Source organism: Carlito syrichta, unplaced genomic scaffold, assembly GCF_000164805.1.
Source record: "Carlito syrichta isolate Samal-C Ts95f unplaced genomic scaffold, Tarsius_syrichta-2.0.1 Scaffold307338, whole genome shotgun sequence".
Taxonomy (NCBI): Eukaryota; Metazoa; Chordata; class Mammalia; order Primates; family Tarsiidae; genus Carlito; species Carlito syrichta.
In genome coordinates, this window is record NW_007251434.1 from 814,271 (window position 1) to 841,843 (window position 27,573).

Here is a 27,573-nt window from a genome sequence, read left to right on the forward strand (position 1 = left end):
CCGCGGCCATGGGCACCCTGGGCAAGGCGAGAGAGGCTCCGCGGTGAGTAGCGGCGGCCGCGGCCCTCGGGAGCGCCCGTGGCCCTTCTGGGGAAGAGGCAGTGCGCAGGCGAAGCCCCGAGGGGCGCTGCTGGCCCTGGAGGGGGCGGAGGTGGGGACCGGCGTCTCGGGGAGACCCGCGCGAGGGGCGGATGCGACTGCAGCGCACGGTCGCCGCGCCCGGCCGCTGGGGAGGGAGCAGGGGCTGCGGGGTTGGCGTGGCCGCGAGGCCGGAGTTCGCCTGGCGAGATCCGGAACTATGAGGCCCGAACCCTTCACCCAGCTGGCACGCGACGACCTCCTCCCCCAAGTCCTCGCACCGGGCACCCGGGACTCCCACTCGCAGACTTTCCGCGCCGCCCGCGCCTGCTAGGGGCGCGGGGCTCCGGCAGCGACACCTGGCGGTCTCTCCCTTCCCCGCCCAGCTCGGCCGGCCGCGTTGGCGGCGAGCAGGTGGGTAGAGGGTCCACCCCTTGGTCGCCCAGGCCTCGAAGAAGTTTCCAGAGCCGTGGGTCAGCGAACCAAATAGCCTCTGGGTGGGAACCTGTACTCCCCTCCCCCATCATGATTCCGGAGAGATGTTTCTGGTGGGTCTTGGATGACAGAAGTTGAAGGAATAGTGACAGTGAGTAAAAGGGCTTTGGTCGAAAAAGGGGTAGGCAACTTTGAGTTTATCGCCAAAAGACCAGAATCAGACAACGGCCTGGTCTCGGCAGAGGGCTGGACAGGTTGTGCACTTCACAACTCCGTTCACTTAGACAGCGATGTGACTGTACTTATAATCCCCGGAAGTAAGGCTCTTGGTCCTGTTTGCACTCCCTGTCTCCTCCCCTCCATGTGCCCCCTGAGAGTCTACCACTGTACTTTGCACTAGATAGGGCCTCCGAGGGTGTAAATTAAATTTTGTATTGTAAGGGGGAAGAGAGAACAGGACTGGAAAGAATCCTCATTAGACGCTCAAAAAATGCATCTTCCACTGCAGACAAGGTTGTGGAAGTTCCAGTTCTCTTCTTCCATTTCATCCCTTACTCTGCTAGGCTGTATTTCACTAAAAATCCCAGCCTGAAACTGTGACCTCCACTGAGATATCTGTGCCTGAAGAGAGTCTTACCTAAACCAGTTCAGAGTTTTGACAATCTCCTTCAGCAAACCCTGTTAGGCCTTGACCACTTTTAGGCTCAAAAAAACCACCTTCAAGTTAATTTTCTCTCCAGGTTTTGGTTTTTCAATTCAGAAGGAAACTGGCCAGAAAACATTTGGCTACTATCCATTAAAAATATGCCTCTTCAGACTTAAAGGCCATTCATTTTATAGATCATTAAAAACATCCTTCAACCTGTCTACCATAAAGCATTTTATAAATCCTTGTCTACCACTGTGTCATCTGAAGAGACAATATGATTTAAGAATTTTTCACAGGAAAAGAGCCATGTTTCCTAGTCTACGGTGTAAATAATCCCCGTCTTCCTAGACTTCTTTGGTTCCAGTTTGGTTTTTAATACTTTCTCTTCTTTCTAGTTTCTCATGCCTAAGCCTTCTGAGTCTCTCTGGCCTCCATACCTTCCAGATTGCATCTCTCAATCCTCCCTTCCTTTTTTTGTTCCTTCCCTGAAGACTCCCTTCAGGTTCTTTCTTTATACCCGAATCGACCCCGTTTCTTCCTAGTTCTGGTAAAAGCATCGACCTCAGAGAATCCTCTTATGAACCAAAGTGGCTTCCCTTACTGGTGACACTTGGAAGCATTACTAGAATTAGAGAACAGGGCAGTCTTAGAAGTTCTGAATGGTCAATACCACCAACCAAGAGAGAAGATTTAGTTTTCCTTGGCTCTTCCCAGCGGGAAGAGCTCTGCCTGTAGATACAGTCTCTAGTTGTAGGTACCCGTTCTTCAGGGTTTAGGTAGAAGGATTGCAAAAGGCCTGAGAGAAAGAGTCTTCCACTATGACTGACTTTTTTTATACCTTTTCCCTACTCTGCCTTTGGTGGAGGTCTTAGTGGTGTGGAAGGCAGAAAGTTCACTAATCCCAAACACTGGACAAGTAACCCCAGGTTTAGGGAATTGTCAGTGCTTCTGGGAATGGAGCCCAGCTGGGGAGCATGGCAGGGGTCATAGGAGGCTGGCTTCTAGCCTGTCTCTGTACTGGTGGGCAGGCACGTTGCCCTTTTGATCCTGGACCTCCACATCCATAGAGGAGAGGTTTGGAAAATGACCATGAAGAGTCCATCTAGCTCTGGGGTCCTGTGGACAGTTCCAGGGGCCTGCAGAAGGAGTAGGGGCTGAGATTCGGTCTCTACGTTATCAGCCATACTTTTGAAGGATTTTACTTTTGTTTTACATTGAATTGACCTTTTCAACCTCTCTGTGACGATCTACTTACTAATTCTGATGTAGTGAAAAGTACACAGTTCTAGGCACAGCACATATTTATTAAATGGATAAAGTCAGAGAGGTACAGGTTATAAATCTATAAATCTCAGATTTAATATATATGAGTTGTATAACCTTGGCTATGTCATTTAGCCAAAATGACTCAGTTTCAACATCATGCAATGGAGATAACATCTTTCTGAGCTGTAAACCTCAAAGACTGTAAATTTCCACCACATCACCTGCCATAGCATAGGTACTCAGTTAACGGTGGCCATTATTATTTTGTCCTCAGGTACTGATCTGATTCTGGGGCTATTACAGGGTCTGGGGAAAAATCAGTAATGGCCAGAAACTTGGTTGAGCCCTGTAGCACCAACTTGATCTTTCAGGAATCAATGCTTTGGGTTACCAGGTGCCCAGTAGCCAGTCGTTTATTTGATTTTGTTGGATCCACCCCAGCTCAGAATAGAGTCAGTCGCCACTACAGACTGGCACCCTGGATCTAGTTGTAAACAAATTGCGAAGGGCCAGGGTGCCCCTTCGTAGGTCTTACTGTGTACTCAGTAGCCCCATAGTTTAGTGGTGTACCGTCTTTTAACAGGCTGGTTTCCCCAGACCCCTGTGCCCAGCATTTTATTTTGATCTAATAAGTTTTCTGCCCCATCTGGGTGAGATTATATCTTGTCAGAGCTTTCCCCAACATCCCCCTTGAAACTGCTTCTCCTTCTTAGAACATCATGCTTCTTACCTTTTATACTCATGGGACATTTACTTAAGATTTATATAGTTACCTTTTCATTTCGATTTCCTGGCTCAATTTTTGTATTAAAGAACTTCTAGATTACCTTTATTAACAACAAAACTAACATATCATGAGTATATTTTATGGTTCACAAAATACCTTCACACAGACTCCCTCACTGTGGTCCCCTCTGGCCTGTCATAATGTCTTACTCAAAGAATAAGCTCTCATAGATTCATCGATGTCATTATGTGTTTATCAAACTATATAATGAGTAACTAAAGTTACAGGTCTGAGGTATATGTTTTTCTTTTCCTTTTCTTTGGTCGTAAACTATGAAATAACCAAAGCCACAGTAGGAAGAGGAGAACTATCTGTGCTCAAAAAGTTATCACTATTAAACCTTACAAGATTATAGATATGTATCTGTGTGTGTGTATTTTTTATTGGAGAGGAAAATAAAATAATTAGCCTTCATAAATCATTTTGCAAAACAACTGTTCCCGATGAGGCCACAGCCAAAGATAAAGCTACGTGTGAATGGATGAAGGTCCATTGGACTTCTAAGCCGTTTCCAGATCCAAACTTGTACTTTTACATTTAGTTCTGGAACAAAGCTTTCATAGCTCTGCTTTCTTTTTTAATAACTAGGAACCCTAGTAAGAACTTGATAGAATGATGTTTAATAATAAAAATTACTCATAGCAATTACCTGTAGTATCAATAATGAAGCACAATATCTTAAAACCAACAAAGATTTGTAAGAAAGGCAGGACTCATTTAAAATCTAAACACCACCACCATCACCCCTCACCTCCTGCATGTGGGTCCTTACTCTTTGACCTCCCCCCAAGGTCCTTAAAGATGTTCCCGAGGCTGCCTGACTCTGTGTAGTATTGCTCAAGATGAATGAGTTAGCTGAAGATCAGACCAACTTAAATAATTCTTAAGACCCAAGTCAGTGGTCTGGCAGCTAAAATAAAAAAATATTGCTAGGAGCTAAGGACTGCCAAGATGTGGTCTTGCCTATGCCTTTCTCCTTCAGGAACTGGGAGATGGTAGGACAGAGCAATCCTGGAGCCAGGGTAAAGAGCCCTAGTTGCAACCCTGAAAGCTCACCTTGTCATTTGCTGGGGAGATGTCTCTTTAACAGCCAACCAGTCCGTTTGGTGCATCTGCCAAGTGGGAGGGGTATGTCTTCTGTCAGCCCAACTCCAGGGATTAATTGTCTTATCCCCATTCCTTTCCTTTCCAATCTGTCTTCAGAGTGTGGAGCTGCCAGTTTTTCCCCTAGCTGCTGTGCTTGCCCTCACTGCCTTCTCTCTTTCCCTAGGAAACCTATCCATGGCTGCAGAGCTGCCCCCAAAGCAAGACTAGAGGCGAAGCCAACAAACAACTCGTACCCCTCCCATCCCATCCCCACCCAGATCACCCAGTTCCGAATGATGGTGTCTCTGGGACATTTAGCCAAAGGAGCCAGCCTGGACGATCTCATTGACAGCTGCATTCAATCTTTTGGTGAGTTGGCTAACTGCCCACGTGCACAGAAATCGCTGTATTACTTTGTTCTTCCTTAAAAAGTGCTTACAGAATAGCAACCTAGATTGTATTTTGGCTTTAAAAATAGCTTTTGAGCCTTGGAAATATTGGAGACAGTCTGCAGAGCCTATGGCACATGACTATGTGGGTGTAATAGGTCGTGATGAGAAGTGCAATTTAAAGTGAGAAAAGTTGCTAAGGAGAGTTTGCATTTCCATTTCTCTTAGGATGAAGGTTTTTCTTGTGATGAAAAATATCATAAAATGACATTGTGCATCTGGTGCTTTGACACTTTTCTGTTCGTGCATTCCCGGGCGTGTAAAGACTAGGTTTCATGAGCAAACATTGTTATCAAACAGAAATTTGAACCCCTTGACAAATAAAGTCTTAATAATCACCCTTATAATCTGGAGGGTAGCTATAGTAAATTAGGAAGGGACTGGGTGAAGCAAAGATGTTTGTGACTAGAAGATATTGGTTAATAAATGTTGTGATACGGGACTTAAGGACTGGGAAGTCAGTGTGCAGACAGGCACATTGGCGGTGGAGTCCTCAGATGCTGCGCCCCATCAGCACTGCTGCTCACTGAGGAGTGCACAGCTTAGTGCAGGTGGCAAGCAGTTATCTGAAAAGATTTTTAATTTTGTGTGCACTGCCTTTCTTTAGATTGTGATTTATGAAATGGTGATTGAAAAATATCAAGTAGTTTCTCCCTTCCAAAGGAGGAATGATTAAAATAGAAGGATCACAGTAAAATTTTCGTCTGGATTTCTAGCTTCGTGTTCCCCCATGTGTCTCTTTTTATATCTCTCCATCTCCCACCATGAAGCAGAGGACCCTGTGTGGCTCATTTCAGACACACCGACTCCCACCAGCCTACCCCAGCGCCAGGAACCTCCTGAGAAGCCAAGGGGAGGCTTAATCAGGTCCCAGGCAGCACAAGATCCATTAGATCTCAAAACTAGGGACTCTTGGCAGGACGTGTTCAGTGCTCGCCCAGACCTTACTTACACAGTTGTGAAACACTTGACATTTTAGGGATAATAATTTAGTGCAACATTGAAGAGTTTCAGCTATTTCAAAATTCATTTAAAGTAATGATTCTCAAACGTTAGTGCATGAGAATCACAGGGAAGTTTTTTTTTTTTTTAATCACACAGATTGCTGGGCCCATCCACAAAGTTTCTGCTCTAGTCCATCTGGGGTGAGGCCCAAGAATTTGCATTTCTAACAGGTGATGCAGCTGACCCAAGACTCCCACTTGGAGAATCACTGCTTTAAAGTGCTGTTTGTTGTAGACTTTTTAATTTGGAAAAGAGAAAGAACTTTTATTATTACTAGCTTATTAAATTTTGATTAGATTTATCTTTATTTTCACTTTAATCTTTTAGTTAAGAATGAATTTGGGAGCAGAATGAGTGGCTTTCGATTTCAAAATAATCTCCTTAGAAAAGATGCATGGAGAGAGCTAAATTAGAGGACAGTGGCGACCAGGGGAAGCTTGGCTGAGGATGGACCGTTATTCATCATGTCCTTCCCTCGAACCTAGTTCCCAACTTGAATAAACAGCAAAGAACCTTACACTGTTTTGGTAGTCATGTTTACTGGTCTTTAGCAGAGCACTGTGACTCATTTCATGAATAAGTATTTTTATTCTATGTTTCACTATTGAAATAAAAGAGACCAGGCTGGGTTTGGTGGTTCAACCTGTAATCCCAGCACTTTGGGAGGCCGAGGCAAGTGGATTGCCTGAGCCCGCGGGTTCGAGATCAGCCAGGGCAACTTGGCGAGACCTCGTCTCTACAATAAATAAAAAATTAGCCGGATGTGTTAACGTGCGCCTATAGTTCTGGCTACTTGGAAGGCTGAGGCGGAAGGATTGCTGGAGCCCAGCAGGTTGACACTGGGATGGCTGTGAGCGTGCCACTCCAGCCTGGACTATGGAGTGAAGCTCTGACTCAAAATAAATAAATAAATAAAAAGAAAGAAAGAAAGGAGACCAAGAACGTATTTATCAGGCTATCTTTCTTCCTCTTATGCCCATCGTGCAATTACTGGTTGAGTTCGGGACTGTTTCCCTGGCCTTCAAACAACCATAATATCAACCTAAAATATACACAGCTAGTTCTGAAGTCCTTCCCCAGGATAACCAAGCCTAATTTACTCCCCTCAGCACATCCTATAAGGGCAGTGATACCTTGTTTTCTGGAATAGGTTGAACCAAAAAAAAAGTGCCTTAAAATCCAAAACTGTAAAAATCCCGTTGAGTCTAATAGTCTTCCATCCATTATCAAGAAACATTGATTAAGCCCCTGAACACACCTGGCACTGTGGTAGGCAGTGCACCAGGAGAATTACAGTGACTGAACTCCTCTTCCACTAGAATTTATAACACCTGAGAAACATACTGTTCAAGAAAAAAAGATTTACAAAGAAAAAGGAGATAATAAACAAAGACATGCCCAAATAATTCATTTTTCATACACTGTAGAGTTTGAGTAGGTACACTGCACAGGTGAGGACATAGATATTAACAGCTACCATTTGTTCAAACCCGTCTTGGGCCATGGGAATGCTGCAGGAAGTCGGTAGGATGAGCTCGCAGGGTTTTGTGTATCACGTACTGCAGAGTTTCTTGTCCCAGAATTTACATGAAAGACACGAAAAAGTAAAGATACTCTGTGCCTGGAAGGAACAGGAGATAGCACCTTTGGTCTGTGACTTCGACTTTCTCCTTGCTCTTTGGTTATCAGTCCACACCCGTCTATGGGGATGGGGCCTGGAAACTGAGCTATGGAAGGGATGGAGCTGGGGGTGGGGATCAGCAGCAGAACTATGATAAGGAAAAACCCATGACATAATTTGTGCTTGTGCTCTGTGGGTCTCCTTGAGAAGTGACCTGGGAATAGTACACAGTGAGGCTAGTGCTTCTCATGAACCTTATCTTACTGGTTATTTTCTCAGGCCTGTATAGAAAAATGTTGCTTTAGATTAAAGAAATCTAGCTTAGCTATTGGTTAATGAATTTCAATGTCTATTTATTTTAATACCTGTGAAGGAGAGGGAAATAGTGCAGAAGTGGGTGGAGGAATTATTATTATTATTGTTGGTACTCTCTTGTTTTAGACACTAATTTAAGCGACTCCTCCTACCAATCTGGAAGAAAAGAAGAAAAAAACTTTTGAAGAGAAGGACTAATTGTTAATTTATTTTCTACTGCCTCCTCAACCTTACCTTAATTTCAGAAGGTTTGAATTGACTATAGCTATGCTGTCCAATTCAGTAGTTAGTAGCCACATGTGACTGTTTTCATGTATATTTCAATTAATTAAAATTAAATCAAGTATAAAATTTAGTTCCTAAGCCTCACTAGCCATAGGTCAAGTGACTAATATCCCCAAGTGCTCTAGCTACTCCTGGAAAGAATAGAGAATATTTGCACTGTTGCAGAAAGTGTGTTGGACAGTGCTGGAGAGGGTAGATGATTGACTTCAAGCAGAAAAGCAATAGACAGTCTTTCTGGAAGCTGTAGGACTTGCATTTTGCTAGCATTGCTAGCCTGAATATTGCTTAAAGCATCATGGGCATTCAGAAGTCTTTACTGATGGCTATTTCTTTAGCATTATTAACCATTAATTACCACCCACACTGTTCTCAGAAGAAGGACTTATTATGAAGCTTTTAAGGAAGGTAGCCAGTATGTACAAATTAAGAGTACTTTTGAAAGGCCTCCAGCAAGCCTCCCATTGTCACATACAAGGTTACAGATCTGTGATTAGAAACTTAGTGTCTTGAGTCATAGTTCTTTGCTTGAACCATGAGACAACCTACTCCCACCTTCTGTTTTAATCAGAAGTCATGTTTTACATTCTCGGCATATTATTGCTAGCTAATCCACTCTCTGAACATAATGAGAGAAATCATCACAACCTGGTTACACTTATGTCAAATGTTTGTGAATCACACCATCTGTTTCAGAGGTAGAAAAGATTTATGAGGTCATCTGGTCTTTTTAACATTTTTTCACTTTATAAGAGGGCTGCCACCATTTGGGGTCGAATGGAGGGCTTCTAATGTTCAAATTCACAAAGCTTTTTCCTTGTCCCCATCTCAATGCAAAACACTTTCTGACAGCATCAGAAAGAAAACTGCACACCTGCCTCAGAAAGGGGCCCCTTAGTTAAGAAGACCTCCTGCTCCTGGTGAGGTGTAGGAAGAAACTCAGGATTTCTTTTTACCTGTCAGTGTAAAGGAAATGCATCCTAGTATCTTATATGTATGAACTGTGTTTTTATTTTTTCTTGGAGTTTCATTTGTATTGATTTTTTTTTAATACTCTGAACAACTCCAAAATAGGCAAGTCAGGTATTACTATCTCCATTGAACAAATGAGAAGATGTATCGAGCCTCTGGTATTTAAAACAACTTACTTAATTTCCCCTGATTTCAAAAGAAAACATGCTGCTTATGTTATCATTCCCCTGTCCCTAGCAGTCACTGGCAACCTGGGCTGGGTCCTCTCTCCTAAAACTGGTCTTCCTGTGCATAGGGGGGATCTGCATGCCAAACAGGAAGGGCCTGCACCCTTTGCCCACCAATCTGCAGACCTGTCTCCCCAAGATTAGAAATTATGCTTCTTTAAGTGTAAGAAATATTGATTGAACCTCATCTATATACCAGGAGTCTGCCTAAATTCTCTCTTGAACAAAATGTTGATCAATAAATCGCTGTGTGTATTGTGCCAATGCTATCTAAAAACCTCTCAGACTAGAAACCTCCAAAACTAATGGATATGTGTTCTTTACTGTGGAGCATGTGGATGTTAAAAGCATTCTATAGGTTTCAGCATATTAAAGGTAGAACACTACATCTGTTTTTAAAATCAAAGTCAAAGAAGGCAAACACACACTGGTTGGGACCACAGTTCCTTCCATGGCAAAGGAAAGACTAGGTATGTTTTATCACTCTACAGCTTTGTCTGTACACAAGAGAAAGATGCCCAGGGGTCATGGGAGCATAAGGCCAGAAGCCAAGGGCTATAACATCAATGGGCACATGGACCCAACAACAGGCAACTCCAAGGAACAAGGTCTGGTATCCTGTGAGGAAGGGCCTGAAGTCTTAGCCACTGCTGGCAACAGATTCTATGTGGAGGAGAATACAATTCCCCCATAAACCACCTCACTGGAACACCCAGTGTCTGGAAGTCACTGCTGCAGGGTTTCATGTATAAAGGATGGTCCTAGGGGCACCTACATCCTAAAGCTTCTAGTCATCAGAGCAGCTCCTAGGCTGTCCTTGGCCCTCTAGAATGAATTAGCATTATATGATTGGATGCTATGTATTCTGAAGAGCCCTTTGCTGCATCTTTGACAGGCTGGCATCACCCAGGGCCCCAGACTAGCATGTCCTCCCTCTCACGAGTGTGAGTTTCAGTGCCTGCCAGGCCTGAGAAAAGAGGAGATGGGAAATCCCCTTCACTCTTATCTGGCTTCCCTCTGTGGAGGGAGTATAACTGCTTATGCATAAGTTAGACAATGTCTCAGGAATGCTGAGCATTTTCATGTAGTAAATCCATCTAGAGAGATGAGTTTTACTGCTGAGCGAAAGAGAGCTAGAGATAGACAGTGGACTGACATTGTTTAGACACTTACTGACTATGGACTCTGTAGGGTCCTGAGCCTTCACCTTAGTTGACCCAGTTTATCTTCCCAACAACCTTATGAATTGGATACCACTGTGCTCTTGTAACTAATGGGGTGAAGCTCAGGGATGTTAAGTGACCGTGGAAAATGGTCCCGCTCATTAGTAGGAGAGTTGCTGGGAACTGAAATCTGGTCAGTTTTTCTCTGAAGCTCATGTTCTTTCTGCTGCACCAGAGACTCTCCAACTTCAGCATGAGGAATAATCAGCAGGGGAGTGCATTAAACATCCAGACTCCTGATGGCCAGCCCCAGAGATTTTCATTCAGCCAGCAGTCACCTGTGGTTTTGGTGCAGATGACCCAGAAACTGATTTTAAGAACTACTGTCCTATAACACACTTGCTTCCTGGACATCCCAGAACATTTTCTCATGTTTTCTAGGAAAACCTGAAGGCCACAAATCTCTAGAGAAGCAATAGAGCATATAGGTTTTTCAACTGCATGAACTAGAAAAGCACATGGTGAAGTCAGCCAGCCAGATCTAATTAGAGCAAGGCCTGCCTGTGAGCAGGTTTCAAACCCCAAGACCAAGTGGATTTTCGTACTTTTATGGCTCTTCTCAACTGCAGTAAACCCCCTACAAAACTTAACACTCACCCGGGCTCGGTGGCTCAGCCTGTAATCCCATGCCTTTGGGAGGCTGAGGTGAGTGGCTTATCTGAGCCCGCGGGTTCGGGACCCACCTGGGCAGCGAGACCTCATCTCTACAATAAATCAAAAAATCAGTCGGGCGTGGCAGCGCATGCCTGTAATTCCGGCTACTTGGAAGGCTGAGGCAGAAGGATCGCCGGAGCCCAGCAGGTCGAGGCTGCGGTGGCCGGCAGTGGCCACTGCACTCCAGTCTGGGCGACAGAGTGAGACTCCAACTCAAAAAAAAAAAACAAAAAAACAAAACTGAACACTCTGTCTGCCTTTCAACCTTGGAAATAAACAGAATGTGGATGTCTGTTCCAACTACAGTTAGATGCTTTGAACTCAAAGACAACATTCCTAGTGTAAATTTCTAGCTTTATGCAACACCTCAGTTTCCTATGGTGCTGTGAGGGCTTGCTCCCTAACTTATGCAGATCCCCTGTGGATCAGAGGCCCATAAAGTAGTAACTTAGCTGGGGAGAAAGTGGAAGAGGTGCTTCCCCTGAGTACTTATCCAAAAGTTCTACTTTGCCAACAATTTAAGGCCATATGTTGACATGAAGATTATTAAGTCCATGATGAAAACACATTAGGAAACACTGTGAAAGCAAAAGCAGTTTGTTCTATAATTGACAGAAACAGCAGTGGTTGGGCCCTGAGATCCCTGGAGGAGATCATCTACAGTACAGGCCCCACCCACACCCCATCTCCTGGTGTTAGGACCTGCCCACTCCTGCCTGGAGCAGTTATAGCAACTGGACTTTGAGCCTTGTTCTGCAGTTGCAGTGAGTTTGGGCTACAGCCTAGTTGGGGTTGCCCTACAGTGTCTGGGAGGGAAAGAGCTGGGAAAGAGGGAATGGAAGCAGGGCTAGCCTCATGGGCACCACCCTACAGAGATACACAGGGCTCGGTGCTTGGTTTAATGTTGTTGTCATCTTGAAATTCCTAAAAAGTTTTTAACAAAGAGCCTCCCGTTTTTAATTGCATTGGGTCTCCACAGTCAGTGATCTGTGTAAAAGTCATAAGACCAGAGAGCAAAAATAATCCATGTGCTGAAGACACATAGAATGATGTGGGTTTATGTCTTCTTTCCTTTCTTCTAGAAAGTTAAAATTGTTAAAGTATATAAATATGTATTTTCATTGTCTCCTAGCAGTGGTGTACTGGACTCCAGCTCACAAGATTGTTAAATTTTGAGTAATTTTGAAAGCCAGTTGTGAAACAAATCCGTGATTAAAAATTAAATTATATACACTAACAGTTAAATTATATTAAAAATGAGGATAAGAAATACTCAAAACTCATCACGTTCTAATATATTACACATTTTACTATTATCTTTTGGGGTTATAGCTGTTAAATCTGTATGGCAGAAATACTTTATAATGGTATGCTCCCATGCATCTTTTCCCAGTTCTGTGTTCAGTGAAGTTATACTAGTAGTTTGCCAATGCCTATGTTAAGAGTATTTTCACCTCAGAAATCAGCAAACTCTACTAATCAGGGCTTCCTTTTCAATCCCACTCCTGATGGACCCATTGTCCCACATTTACCAGCACACCACTGTCTCCCAGGTACAGAGGGAGCTTACATAGCAAAGTGTTGAGGTGGGAAGGAAGTCTAAAATCTGAGGATTATATTTTGTGTCACCTAATTAGGATAAGGTGATAATTTTGCCTTGCTTTTCTTCTTTCGTCTATGTATCTTATAAACACAAACTCTCCATGTGCTCTTCAAAGAATAGAAACAGTATACCTTACAGATAAGGAAATCAAATATCAGCGACGTTTAGAAGTTTTATTTAAAAAGTGACAATGGAACTTTAAAACCGATAGATTCTCATTTTAGAGTTGAACTTACCACTCTGTCTTTCTGTTGTTTTACTTCACCTCTAAAAAGACTCTAAGATTAAGCCATTGTTGTTTCTGACCAACCAAACCTCAATTTTGTGAACTTTTGTTCTTCAGGTATTATATCTCAATTTGCTTCTGATTCCATTTGTTCAATCATTTGCCTTCATTTCCTGCTTCAGTGCCTGATAACAGACACAGTTGATGTGTATAACCAAGCTTTCGTTGAGTATGTTGTCGTTAGTTTGTTTGCCAACTGTATGTCTAATTTTATGAACTGTCTTTCACATCCTTTGGCTATTTATCTATTGCTGCTTAATGCTTTTATAATTAGAGGTTTGCAAAAGCTGTTAACTCATTTGCTACAGACTTTTTTTTGCCATTACTTATATTTTTATGTTGGTTTTGGTAGTGTAATGTACAGAAATTTTACATTTTTATGTGGCTAAATTTGACCACGTTTCCTTTTATCTTTTTAAAAATTCTAAACTTAAAATCCCTGTTTCAAAGATTTGGTGAATATTTTGTTGTCATTTTCATTGGAGTTTTATTAACTCCATTGTATAATTCCATACCATACACTGTTGTGGATGATCAGTAAAAGCTTGTCAATAAGTTATTACTGGAGAAAAATAAGCCCTCAGTTTTGTTTCTGTGATTGTCATTGGTTTAAAACCATATTGTAACTTAAGCCTCAGTTTCCCTCACTGTGATACTGTTGAAATGATTTGTGAAACTAAAAATGTCTGGGAGGTGTAATGAAGTATCAGTTATGATATTGAACATGAACTTGAAGTTCCTACAGGAATGTATATCTTTAAAGGATGTGCTTTTGGGCTGAGTGCGGTGGCTCAGCCTGTAATCCCAGCACTTTGGGAAACCAAGGCGAGAAGATTGCCTGAGTCCGGGGGTTCAAGACCAGCCTGGGCAACTTGGTGAGACCTCATCTCTATAATAAATCACAAAAACTAGCCAGGCGTGGTGGCGTGTGTTTCTAGTTCCAGCTACTTGGAAGGCTGAGGTGAAAGGATCTCCTAAGCCCAGTAGGTCAAGGCTGCGGTGGCCATGAGCATGCCACTGCCCTCCAGCCTGGGTGACAAGAGTGAGACTCCAACTCAAAAAAAAAAAAAAAAAAAGAAGGATGTGCTTTTGATCTGTTAGTAGAACCAGTTTCCTTAGCATAGAATCTTAGAAACTCAGCCAAATTTAAAGCCTTTTTTTCCTCTCAGTATAGACTCAGTCTCTATTGTTCTTACATAGACTTTTTTCATTATGGTAAAATATACATAATGTAAAATCAACACTTACGTAGGCTTTTAATTTTTTTTTAACTCAAGGGGTACATGTGCAGGTTTGTTACATAAGTATATTACATGATGGTGAGGTTTGGGCTTCTGTGGAACCCATCACCCAAATAGTAAGCATGGTACCCAGTAGGTAGTTTTTCAACCCTTTTTTCCCTCCCTTGCTCCCTGCTTTAAGAGTCCCCAGTGTCTGTTTCTGCTCTGTGTACCCAATGTTTAGCTCTCTCTTATAAGTGAGAACATATGGTACTTGATTTTATTTCTGGGTTAATTTTCTTAGGATAGTGACTTCCAGTTCTATATATGTTGCTGCAAAAGACATAATTTCATTCTTTTTTTATAGCTGTGTAGTATTCCATGTGTACAGGCACCACATTTTCTTTATCCAGTCCACCCTTGATGGGCACTTAGGCTGATTCCCTGTCTTTGCTATTGTGAATAGTGCTGTATATCTTTTTGGTAGAATGGCTTATTTTACTTTAGTTATATACCCAGTAATGGGATTGCTGGGTCAAGTGGTAATCCTATTTTTAGCTCTCTGATACATCTCCAAACCACTTTTCACAGAAGTTGAACTAGCTTACATTCCCACTAATGGTATATAAGCATTCCCTTTTCTCCACTACCTTGCCAACATTTGTTTTTTTTACTTTTTAATAAAAACCATCTGACTGGTGTGAGATCCTATCTTGTGGTTTTGATTTGCATTTCTCTGATGATTAGCAATGTTGAGCATTGTTTTGTGTTTGTTGGCTGCTTGCATGTCTTCTTTTGAAAAGTGTCTGTTCATGTTTTTTGCCTACTTTTTAATGGGGTCCTTTTTTTTTTCATGTGAATTTAAGTTCCTTATAGAGTTTTGGATATTAGTCCTTTATCAGGTGCATAGTTTGCACATATTTTCTTCTATTCTATAGGTTGTACTTCTACTCTGTTGATAGTTTATTTGCTGTGCAGTAAAGCACTTAACTTTGATTAGGTTCCAGCTATCAACTTTTATTTTTGCTGTATTTGCTTTTGAAGACTTAGTCATAAATTTGTTGCCTAGACCAATGTCCAGAAGAGTGTTTCTTAGGTTTTCTTGTAGGAATTTTATAGTTCCAGGTCTTCTTTTTAGGTCTTCAATACATCTTCAGTTAATTTTTGGATATGGTGAGAGATAGAGGGTCCAACTTCATTCTTACATGGACTTTTAAAATACTGTTTTTATTATTTTTTTTTATTATTTTATTTTTAGTCAGGATCTCACTCTGTCCCCCAGGCTGGAGTGCAGTGGCATGCTCACAACTACCACAGCCTCCACCTGCTAGGTTCAGGCGATCCTTCCACCTCAGCCTTCCAAGTAGCTGGAACCACAGGCACACACCACTACACCTAGCTAATTTTTTGATGTAGAGACATGGTCTCACCAATTTTCCCAGAGTTATCTCAAACTCCTGGACTCAGGCAATCCTCTCGCTTCTCCCTCCCAAAGTGCTAGGATTACAGGCATGAGTCACCACACCTGGCCAAATATTATTTTTAAATGTTGACTTTCAAGCATTTACTATGAACAACACAGTTAGTATTAATATTTCATATACATATTCTCACTTAACTCTCATAATTTTGTAAGTTATTGAATTTATAAAGATCTAACTGTAACTCAGCTCTCATACTTTTAAAATTTTAATAACTTTTAAAATTATTTTTGTTCACTTTAGAAAATATAGACTAGCAAAAAAGAAGAAAAATAGTCACCCATTCTGCCACCAAGAGTAAGATAAGCACTATCAATATTCTTGGATATGTCCTTCTAGATTCTCTTCTGTGGATATTTACATGTACTATAATCACATTAACTTTTTGAAGATAAATTCACTATAATTGATTCTTTGCTTTCCATAATTCACATGTTAAATAACTATGGTCTTGAAATCAACATTAGTATTTATAAAGAGGTATGCTAGAGCACAAAGTTGCTATTCTAGCCTAAAATTGATTTTTAAAAAATAATTCTGTCATAATCTCTTCAAATATAGGACATAAACGTGAAGGTTGCTTGGCAACTGAAATGATGCTAATGAGGAATTAAAGACATTATAAGAAAAATACTCAGTTCTTTCCAGTGCTAAATGCTAATTGCAATAACTGTGGTTGATTATAGTTATAATAAATGAAGGAAACAAAAAAAATACTTTCACTAACTTAAAATTCTAGCTGTGAACTTTTTTTTTGTATGCACAGTGAAAGTGAGTTGATGGAATTTGTTGAAGAGAAGCTTTCCTTTAAGAACCAAAGAATACATCTTTTGTCTTTATTAACTGTCTAGAGGAATTTTAAGAAGTAACTACTGGGTGACATAAATAGCGAAAACAGGAAGATGCCACAGTTTGATACATCTGTGATTCTTCAGCAGCATAGACAAGATGGTGGGCAGTAGTGTGCAGAGGACCATATTGTCTACTTTGGGTTTTCCAGAGAGTGACCAAGGGCCCTGGGGTTATTGCTGAGGTTCTTACTAGAGTCTTCAAGTATAAGGTGCTGCCAGGATGGAGACTGACTTGGAGGAACACCAGTTAGTAATTGAAGTGGACAAAAGGAGTAGGAACTAGAGGGGGAAGAGGGAAGTGTAGATACTGCCAGTTTTGTAGTGAAGGAGAGAATGGAATAACCAGAGGAGTAAGCCAGTTGGGATGAGGCCATCTGAGAACTTAAGCCAGAAAGTGAGAGTTTCTAGGAAGAGCAAATGGAGTTATGTTGGTCTCCTCTCCACTGTTCTGTCTGAACCATGGTCTAGGACTTGTTTATAATCTTCTGAACAGCACCACTTTAAGGGGAACCCAGGCCATTCAGGAAGCCAAGAAATGTCCCAATTATCACTTACGAGTCCCTCTAGTTAGAATGTAGTTACAGGCTACAGAACATCCTTAAATCTGGTGAGCAGTTAATAGTTTTGGTTAATTTTGCATTCGCTTGTTGAATGCCAAATACCTAGGAGCTTTTTCATGCTTACCTCCCTTCCTCTTCCCCAGTTCATGAGCGCCATGGACTCCAGGTTTACTTCATCCAAACCTGCCTTGGTGTGTTCACCATTTGCTTCCAGACCTAGGGAGTTCAGGCCAGACTGGGAGATACTCCAACTTCTGGTGTGCTGCTTCCCAGGAGATAGCCACAAGACCCATGCTGCTGGCCACTGGACTCTGTCTTCAGTTATTGCCAGGGACAAGCACTTGGTCTCAGCAATGGGCTCTGGGGTTCACCTGCCTGTTTGGCTCTGCTTTAAGCCCAAAAGAAAAAGCTCCCTACACTTATTGTGCTTGTGGTCCCCAGTGGCTTAGAGTCTTATCACTGTGTCAGCAACTACCAGTGTCAGTCTGAGATAGACTAACTTCAGTTATCTGAGTACCAAGGAATTCAGTGTCTCAGTGCTGAGTGGAGAATGGGCTGATTGTTGTTACTGCTGGCTGTGGAGATTGTGTATGTGGTTTTGCTTATTGTGATATATACTTATAATTTCCCACAATAAAATCTTAGAAAAATATCCTTAAACCTAAGAGAATAGATGATTGAGAATTACAAGCAATTCAGAGGAATCTATTGTTCTAAGTTTCTTGGATGTTGAAATAGAATGACTGTGTCTGTCTTAAAGAGAGAAGAAGAAAGTGAATTGGGTACTTTGGTTACACACCAGTATCTTGCACTTGACATCCCATGTCACAGTCAGCCCCTTCCCCACTCAGCACTGAGATGCTAAATTCCTTGGTACTCATAAAGACAAAAAATAATAATAATAACTGGAAACTTTACTCTGAATCCACTGTTGGAGGTTGGAGTTGGAGAAAAGAGAATGAGAGAATGTGATTCTTCCCCTACTCCTCTCCCTGCACTCCCCCAACACCCCAGTTTTGAGCAGGGAAGTGCCGTGGCCCAGCTAATGACAGTGAGGCAGTGAAAAGATTATAACAGGAGCCCACCAGAGGCTGCACAGCATGGTAGTCTTTGGAATCCGAAACTGACTCTGCCGTTTACCAAGTGTGGGCCTTAGGCACATTATTTTACTGCAGTTTTCTCATCTGCAAAGCGGAGAGTCATAGGGAAAATTTTTAAAGATTGTTAGTTGGGTGAAAATTAAATAAGGTACATAAGGTTGTCTAAGTTTGAGTTTTCCCCAGAAGCAGCTTCTGAGACAAGGATTTTATTTTTTAATACTAATAGTTTCCTTTGGAAGATGATCCTAGGTAAAGCTGGTAGGAGAGTCAGGAAGGCAGCTCAGACAGGGCGTATTATCAAGTAACTACTCTGGAAGTCAAGGTAGATGACTCTCTTCAGAACTATGTTATTCAACGGAAAGGAGCTGGGATCTTGACATACCAAGTCCTAGCAGTCATTGGTTGAGAGCTGCTTCTGGAGAGTGTTACCTTCTCCAGCACCTCTGGCCTGCTTTTTACACAGCTGCAGGTGTCAAGGGCCTCCAGAAAGCCCTCAGGTTGGTGGAAGTTGGGTTGGCATACACTATAGTGGTAAGGTCTGAGGGTGTTTGTAACAGAACTTATAGGCTCTACTACAAAGCCAAAAAGTAAATGTCCAATAAATGTTACATGAGCAAGTATAGGCTACATAAAAATCCAGACAAATAGATTCAAAGCTGGTTAATAGTCACACTATACAGATATGAGTATGGACGGATGTCATTCTGTAGGTGTAACCATTTGTGAATGACTCTGGACATTTTCATCAGATTTAAACAAAATCTCTGTTTTTGTTAGACATACTGCTGGGAATAAAAAGAGTATTAAATGAAAATCAAAGTTCAGGAAGATGAATAATGTAGAAAAAATAACTTAAACAGGATTTCAATAAAAATAAACTGGGCATTGCACTTAAGTTTAAAAACATTGTTTCCTATATGTTTTGGATGGGGGAAACTGTACTAATTGTAGTTTTTATGAAAAATATCAAGGGATTTTAGTAGATTGTAAATTCAGTATGAGCCTACACTGTCATGTGTCTTCTCAAAAAGTTAAAACAATCTGAGATTGCGCTAATAGAAATAGATTTTCCATGTTAAGGAAGTAATGCCTCATTCTATTCTGCAGTCTTAATGCTGACACATAGTAACTCTGTGACCCTAGGAAATTTCTTAATGTTTCTGAGACTCAATTTGAAAGTTAGTACATATGTCCCTGAATTGTTCTGAACTAAGATATCTTACTAGAAAGTCAGAAAGAATTTATGTAAAATGTTATAATATCATTACACAGTAGGTACTCAAAAACAGTCGCAATCATTATTAGTATAGATTTGTTGAATGTTAGTGTATCACTCCCCCAGGTTAATAATGAAAATTGCTGTGGGGTTCAAAATCATGTCATGGAGATATACAATGGTTGGAATGACTATGTCAAAAAAATTACTAGAATGTTGTCATAATAAACATAAACAAGTATGAGCCTAGAGGGTAATATTGTAATTTTACATGAATTTAAGCTATATTAATTTGATGTTCACTAAATAAGACCCAAAAAGTCTCTCATAGTTTTTCAAAATATTAATCAGGACAATGACAGAAATCTAATATGAACTCTTTTGGAATGTATTAAAAGGTATATAGGGTAATTCATATAACTAAAACACAAGAAGAGTCCAGGATGCCTGTAGGCCTTGGGGACGTCTGAAATTGGATACTAGAATACCATCTGGGGACTCTAGCGTGTGTGTGTGTGTGTGTGTGTGTGTGTGTGTGTGTGTGTGTGTGTGTGTGTGTGTGTGTGTCCGTGTCCTATCTCTGACTTGCTTCTCTCTGCTTGTCAGCAAATCATCTCTTTCACTGAATATTTGTTTCCTCCAGGGACAGCAAACATGCACTAACAGCTGTAAGTCATGCATCTCTTACCATTAGAGATTAATATTCTTTTTCTCAAGGTCAGTGAAAAAATTTCTAGGGAAGAATTTTAACTGGTTCAAATTGGGCCAGGTGGCTACTGCTTGAATCAATACACCATAGTCACCCATGGAGTCAGTTAGGAATGCAGTGTTTCTCTCTAGAACCGCAAGACTGAATTTGGGAAAGGTATGTTTTCCAAAGGAAGGCTGATGTGCTGGGCACATAAATGAGTATCTGTCGGTTATGGCCAAAATCTGACCAAAACTAGAGTTGCAGCATGCTATTAAAGCTTAGTCTTTGGACTTTCTATGAGGATATAAGATAGTAGAACCTGAAAAGAAGACAAAGAAATGGCTATTTTTTTCCTCTGTCTTAATATTGTTAAGCATAGAAGAGATAGTATGAGTTTTTGACCTCAAAGAGGACATTTAAAGGGTAAACAAATTTAAATTTAGCGAAGAACTAGGATTTCCCATTTTTAAAGGTATTAAACATCAAAATAGGAACTTCCATTTCTGATAATAGTGAAATAGTGGGTATTTGAATTATTTTCCTGCTGTAAACAGCTAAAAAACTAGACAAAATATGTGAAGTAACTATTTTCAGGTATTGGAAAGCAAGACAGACTTGTGATTGTGGATAAAATGAAAAGGTTTGAGGTGAACAGAAAATTCATTTTGACTTTCTGCCTCAGAGCACTTTACAAATCATCACACAGGAAACCGGAGCCCAGGGATCAGCATTTGCCTTGCAGAGTGTCTTAGTTCATTTTTCTGTTGCTATAATAGAATACCACAGACTGGGTAGTTGATAAAGAGATTTATTTGACTCCTAGTTCTGGAGGTTGGGAAGTACAAGGTGGAGGGATCATATTGGTCCGGGCCTTCTTGTTGCATTATAACATGGCAGAAGGCAACACATGGAGAAAAAGCTCAAAAGAGAGACAAAAAGGGGCTGAACTCCCACAATAACTAACTTACTCTGAAATAATGGCATGAACCCATTCATGAGGATGCAGCCCTCATGTCCTAACCACCTGTTAAAGACCCTATCTCTTAATACTGTTCCAATGAAAAATTTCAACATGAGTTTTGAAGGGAACATTTAAACCATAGCACAGAGAGAACAGAATTTATGTTCATGACTTCTGGATTGTCTGGAATTTGTGGAGTAGCATACAGAAGAGACGGGATCACCAAAGACTAAACTATGCATGAACGTGGTAAGATTCTGTGACACCAAATAGTTACTGGGGTCTGTGAGTCAAAGTAGGTGTCATGATCTGGGAGATTTTTCAGTTCCAACTAGCCAGAGTAGAGAGACATAGTACATTGGGCATTCAGGTGGGATATGAAAAAGACTACGGTGTTGGAGTTTAGTTACTTTGGCCCTCGGCCATGAGCAACTCTTGACTCACCCTAACAAATCCTAAATCCAAGCCTTGATAGGATCAATCTAAGGCTCCCATAAATTAAATGCCTCTGTAAAGGAACATAATCCAAATTCTCAGTATTGCTGAACATATAATAAAAAATTATAAGACAGAAAGAGAGTCAGGAAAATGTGACCCATAACCAGAAGAAAAATAATCAATAAAAATAAACTCAGAGATGACAGAAGGCTGAAATTAGTAGAGAATTTAAAACATCTATTGAATGATAAATATGTTGGAGGATTTAAAGTAAGGTGAATAGATGCTTTGGTAACCTTTGCAGATAAGTGGAAACAATTAAGAAGAGTCAAATGAAACTTCAGAACTAAAAAATAAAATATACAAAAAGAAAAATTCACTAGATGGACTTAAACTACATTGGATGATTTGAGAAAGAGAGCGAGAGAGAGATCAGTGAAGTCGAAGGCAGGCCAATATCTCAGACAATGCTGAGGAAAATAATAGTAATAATAAAAATAATAAATAAAAGACTAGAGTTTTAGATGAGATAATCAGAGCTTGTATGGAAATAAAAGGCTCTGAAAAAGTCAAAACAACAATCCTGAAAAAGGATGAAGTTGGAAATTTTACCTGCTTTCAAGATTTACTATAAAGTGACAATAATCAAGTCAATGTGGCATATGCGTAAGGATATACAAATATATCAGTGGAACAGAATAGCAAGTTCAGAAGTAAATCTACATATATGGCCAATTAATCTTTAATAAAGGCACCTAAGCAAGTCCATGAAGAAAGGAATGTCCTTTCAACAAATGATGATGAAACAAATGATATCCATGAAAAAAAATGAGCTGTGACTTTACAGAAAATATAACTTGAGATGAATCAAGTTACTTCATAACTGTAAACAATGTTAATCTGAATATAGAGTTAAAACAATAAGGCTTCTAGTAGAAAATTTAGGAGAATATTTTTGCAAGCTTGGGAGCAGGTATTTTTAGACAGGATACAGAGGACTAACTATAAATAAATATCTAACCAATTGGACCTCATAAAAATTAAAAACTTCTGCTTATTAAAAGATACCTTTAAAGAAATGAATGGGCTAGTCACAAAATGGGAGAAAAAATTTGGCAATGCATGTCTTTGACAAGAATTTTTAGTTATGCTGATACACAACAGAAATTCCCTGTGACCCAGATGCATTACCCAGATGATCATGGCCCTCTGGCTCTCTCCAGACTGATTTTTAATCTTGCTTTTTTAAATTAGAACTATCCAAGCCCTATAAGGAGTCTGTAATATTGACACCAAATCACCTATTTGTTAAGTACTTCCCTTGCATGTAGAAGCTGAAAAACTTCTATCACTGATTTCTGAAATTGTCAGAATCGTCATGGAGTCATTTAGTAGGAGCATGCAGACCTCCTCCAGGGCAAGGAATAAACTAAGTGGTCTAACTCAACCTAATTAAACTTAACCATCAGATTCCTGGAGAACTTTTTATACTCCTTCCCTGTATCTCATGATGCAGTAGGTATGACAGGTATGACATAAGGCCTTGGAATCTGTAGTGGGTTTTGTTGGGGGGTTTTTGTTTTGTTTTGTTTTGGCTAATCAAGTGAAGGAGTGAAAAAGGAGCAAACAAATCTGTAACTGGCTGTGTTCAATTAGTGGTAAACACCATAACACTATTGCATTTGGACCAGCAGGTTTTTTGTTTTTGTTTGTTTTTAAGCTGCTTGGTTGCTCTCGAAAAGTCAGTCAGGTTTAATATATTCACTTACTTCTGGAGATGCCTGGACGTATTCATTATAAGAGAAGAAAACAGTAATTCTTCCCCTGAAACTCTCCAAAGGGGGAGAGTTATCCTATGGTGTATTATCTTTAAGGTCTGCTCTAGAAAAAAATCAAAAAACAACAACCAAAAATCCCCACCCAAATTTTACCTATTGTGGATTTTTTTTTCATTATGTTATATCCTCTCATAATTTATGACTATCATTAAGCAAATGGGACCTACAGAATAGTGAAGTCTGTATTACTGTAACATAGCTAGATGTTTCCGATGGCTTGCATGGGAGACCAGTTACTTGACAGTGCTGAAAGGTGGAAGAGAAAGGGAAAAAAATCCATCAAGTGGGAACAGCATTCAAGTCCTTCCCTACTTTACAATCTGCTCTTGCTAGACCTATCCTTTTTTTAAGATATAGAGTACAATTCAGGACTAGGTATACAAGTGGTCATCGTACAAGTAAAGTTTGGGCCTCCCTTTGGTCTCCACTTTGCCTGGTTTGAGATCAGGTACCCTTATTAATGTCAAGTGCCCCTCCCCCACCCCACTGGCAGTTTCTAGCTACTGCCAATCCCTTTCTTATAGTATTATGGTAAATGTTCAGAATCCACTCATGAGTGAGAACATGTGGTACTCTGTTCTGTTTCTGTGATAAATCACAGAATATTATAGACTCTAAATCCATCTAAGTTGCTGCAGAGGCCATAATTTTGTTCTTCTTTATGGCTGCATAAAATTAAAGTTATAATGTTACTTAAGTCACTTGCATGGGTCAGGAGCATATGTACCAATTCATGCTTATGGGGGACAAAAGATGAAATAATAGTATTTGCCTTACTGTAATAAACTCCTTAGCCAAAGTCTTGGTGACTTTAAGCCTTATTCTTGTTGACTTCTACATTTTTGGGATCCGGACTTCTTCCAGAAGTGAGTAGTGATGCTGCATCCCTGTGGCAGATCTGGAGAGCCCTAGAGTTGTTGTTCCTGGGTAATCCTGGATGTCCTTCCACGATGGTTTGTCAGCTTCTAAGGAAAGCAGAGTAGAATGCAGACAGAAGGAAACTGAGAAGTAAGAGGCTATATTGGGCAAGCGAGGGAGGAAAAATAATAGCTGCAAGCAACAGAGCTTACTAAATAACAACAAGCCTAGTCGAGTTCAGCTTTGTCTCATACTCTGGTATGACCTCACTGTAGTGGGTGCACATATCATTCTTTGGTGGCTGTGTCTCTTCAGGGGCTCTGTAGTTAGGGAAAGGTACACAAGTAGAAATTAAAATAAGGGTCAAGTCTCTTTAGTAATGACCCCCTTTGAAAAGGACCCTCAGGGCTCAGGTTGTAAGCTACAATAACCTGGCAATTCTAACAGAATATCAGGTAAGAGAGCATTGCTTTCCTCTTTCGGTAAACCATCTTTTGGTCTTTTGCAAATTTAAGGAAAAAATCAGAGAATAGGTCAACTCCCTATTGTAGTGTGTGAGGTCCCTGACACTCTAACCCTGAGCTGCATTTCCACATTTCTCTTCATACCTACAAGTGCTTTTTAATTCAAATTGAAATTCATATCCTTTCCAGGATATACTTCTAAGTCTGTCATCTTCAAACCTAGAAACCACTTTTTCCCCAACCCAGCATAGCCTTACCTTCATCTTAGTCTGTCAAAATCTGACCCTTCCTTCAAGGCCTGCCTCAAATGCCACCTTCTTTGTGAAGGTTTAGCCATTTCGTCTAGTCAAATCTGACTTTTCTCCACCTCTGAACTGCCTTATGTTTTGTTTACACCTCCCTCCAGGCCTTTAGTATGTTCTGTATCATGTTCTTGCCTGTAGCTTCTCAAGGCTTATGGGGACAGGGTGCTTGTCATGTCTGCAACCCCCATAGTACCCATCAGAGTGCTCTTTACACAAAGAACCCTGGACTTGTGATGAGAAAATTGAAGCCTGGAACTCCAATTCTGCGACTTGGTGATGGCATTATCCATGGACCAATTACTTATCTAGGGGTGATATTCAAAATATTTAATAACTGGTACAACACAGGCCCCATCAATCATACACCAGCTGGACAGCCTGAATATTAGCCCTGTCGTGCTGTTGTGTTCTCATCATCCATAAAAGGGATGTAGCCCCTACCCACCTCACAAAGTTGTGATGGTCAAATGAGTCAATGCACCTGAAAATACTTTGTCAGATAAAAAGTGTTATGCAAATGTAAGTCAGGGATACTTGGTGGTATTTCCAGTGTCTGTGTGTACGGTTGGTTGCCCAACCACCAGCACTGCTCTGCTATGATTGCCAGCAACAAACCAAGGTCTTGTTGAGAAATTGAGCAGGAACTACAAATCTGAGAAATCTTTGAATCAACCTGTTAGAACTTTAGAACTTTTTTTTTTAATTTTAAAGATGTGGGGGTACAATTCAGGATTAGGTATGTAAATGGTCATTGTACAGGTAAAGTTTGGGCCTCCCTTTGGTCCCCACTTCATCTGGGTTGAGGTCAGGTACCCTTATTTATGTTGTGTAACCTGTTGGATCTTAAACTCACAAGATTAGCTTCTTCAAGAATGGCCCCTTACCTTTTTAGACTTGACAAATGTCCATTTTTCAATAGGTAAGTTTTAGGAAATCTACTTGTAGGTTCGATTTGAAAAAAAAATTAAGTCTTGGAAAATGCAAATAAAATAAAAAAACCTAGGAGGGCTTTTTGAATTTTAGTCTAAGTTTTTCTCACTGATGTATGCCTTGTTCTATTGTATATATTGTTGTATCTATTCTATATACATAACCTTAAAATCTAGGATCCTTAAAGCTACCTGGGCATCTCAGACTCATGCAATCATCACTGTATGGCAAGAGGCTGCTCTGCCTAGATCTGAAAATGGAATTAAAGGACAGAGACATTCACATTGGATTAAAAGAACAGTCTAAGTCTCAGTTCCTGCTTTGTTCACATAGTTTCTTGTCTCTTCTATTTACCCATTTTTCTTAAAAAGCTGTCTTCACCATCACCCTCTTTTATCCCCTCACATCTCCAGATCTTGGGGATACAAATCCTCAGCTACTGCTCCCTTCCAAAGGCATTTAATTCTTTCCTCATACTCATTTGCTACTGCTGACGTGAATTTACATCATCCAAATTCTGTTCCTGGTTGCCACTGACATGAATTTACCTCATCATGGAAGACTGTCTTTTGGAGTTCATAATTCAAATAAAAATACAAAGTACTGAATGCTAGTTAGAGCGGTGTCTGAGGCAAATACTGGCAGCTGTATTGTGAAAAAGGTGACACTTTAGAAAATACCATTTCACTTGAGCTTAATGACAGAAGTTTGCAGCAACCAGTTTCAGATTTTTTTAATCTTTACCTGCTCTCAGTATTAGGAAAATGAAAAATTTGCCAGTCACGAATGTTTAAGTGCCTAGCTACTGTTTTGTTTATTGGTAGTTGCTAGTTGATGTCTGTTCTTATATACTTTGATTTAAATGAAGGAAATGGTCCCAGTGTCCTGTGTACAGGATGGTACTAGGGGCTGTAGGGAATTGATGGAAAGTAGACACAGCCTTTTTACTTGCCCCTGAAGGATTCCTACTAAATGGAATGCAGAACTATGGTAGATATATATAACTTGAAAACCTGGGATTAGGATGATAAAATAACCAGGACGATAATTTCCAGCCCCTTCTTGCCGCTTCCTAGCTATGGAACCATTGACAAGTTATTTTTACCTCTTTCAGTCTGTTTCTTCATGTGTGAAACAAAGAAAACATCTATCATGCAGAGTTGTAGTAAAAATGAGAGAGAATATCAGTAACATAACCTGGCCCACATATGGCACATGGTAGATGCTCAGTGTAAGGTGGCAATTATTGTTAGTAGTATTCTCACTTAGTAAGTAGACTAGCTCCAGAAACCCTCGATGCTGAGGTAAAGGGTGTACTTTTATCTTCACAGCTTTCTGGGTGAGGGGCAGTGGGTCCTAAGACTGAAACGCAAGTCCTATCACTGTCATTCATCAGGTGGGTGACTTTAGGCAGGTCATATCACCTTACTTGTTGTTTCTTGACTTATAAAATAATGAAAATCATATCCATCTCACAGAGCTGTTGTGAGCTCAGATGAGATACTGCGCAAAAAGAGAGTTGTCGTTCATAAAGCATTACTGATGTGGGTTACTAGCTCTTCAGTAGCAGAGTGAGGGTTGCAAGGCGCCTACGTGACAGCTCTCAGGCAGCCTAGATATTTGGAGCCCACAAGACATCATACATCACAGTGGTTTGAATTCAGTTCAGGACCTTTTACCCTCAGAAGATATCAATGTTCTTTTTTCCTGTTGACTGATCTG

General features: G+C 40.6%; 1 protein-coding gene across 3 annotated transcripts in view; it reads left to right on the forward strand.

Annotated features, from left to right (window-relative positions):
* The first annotated feature begins 6 nt into the window (after positions 1-6).
* RASGRP1 (RAS guanyl releasing protein 1) overlaps positions 7-27,573 on the forward strand; it is an 84,420-nt gene continuing 56,853 nt past the window's right edge. For all 3 annotated transcript variants that reach the window (XM_021715736.1, XM_021715737.1, XM_021715738.1), the window contains exons 1-2: positions 7-43; positions 4,486-4,670. In XM_021715736.1, coding sequence (XP_021571411.1) covers positions 9-43; positions 4,486-4,670 — 220 coding nt within the window. In that variant the 5' untranslated portion in view covers positions 7-8. The remainder of the gene's footprint in view (positions 44-4,485; positions 4,671-27,573) is intronic.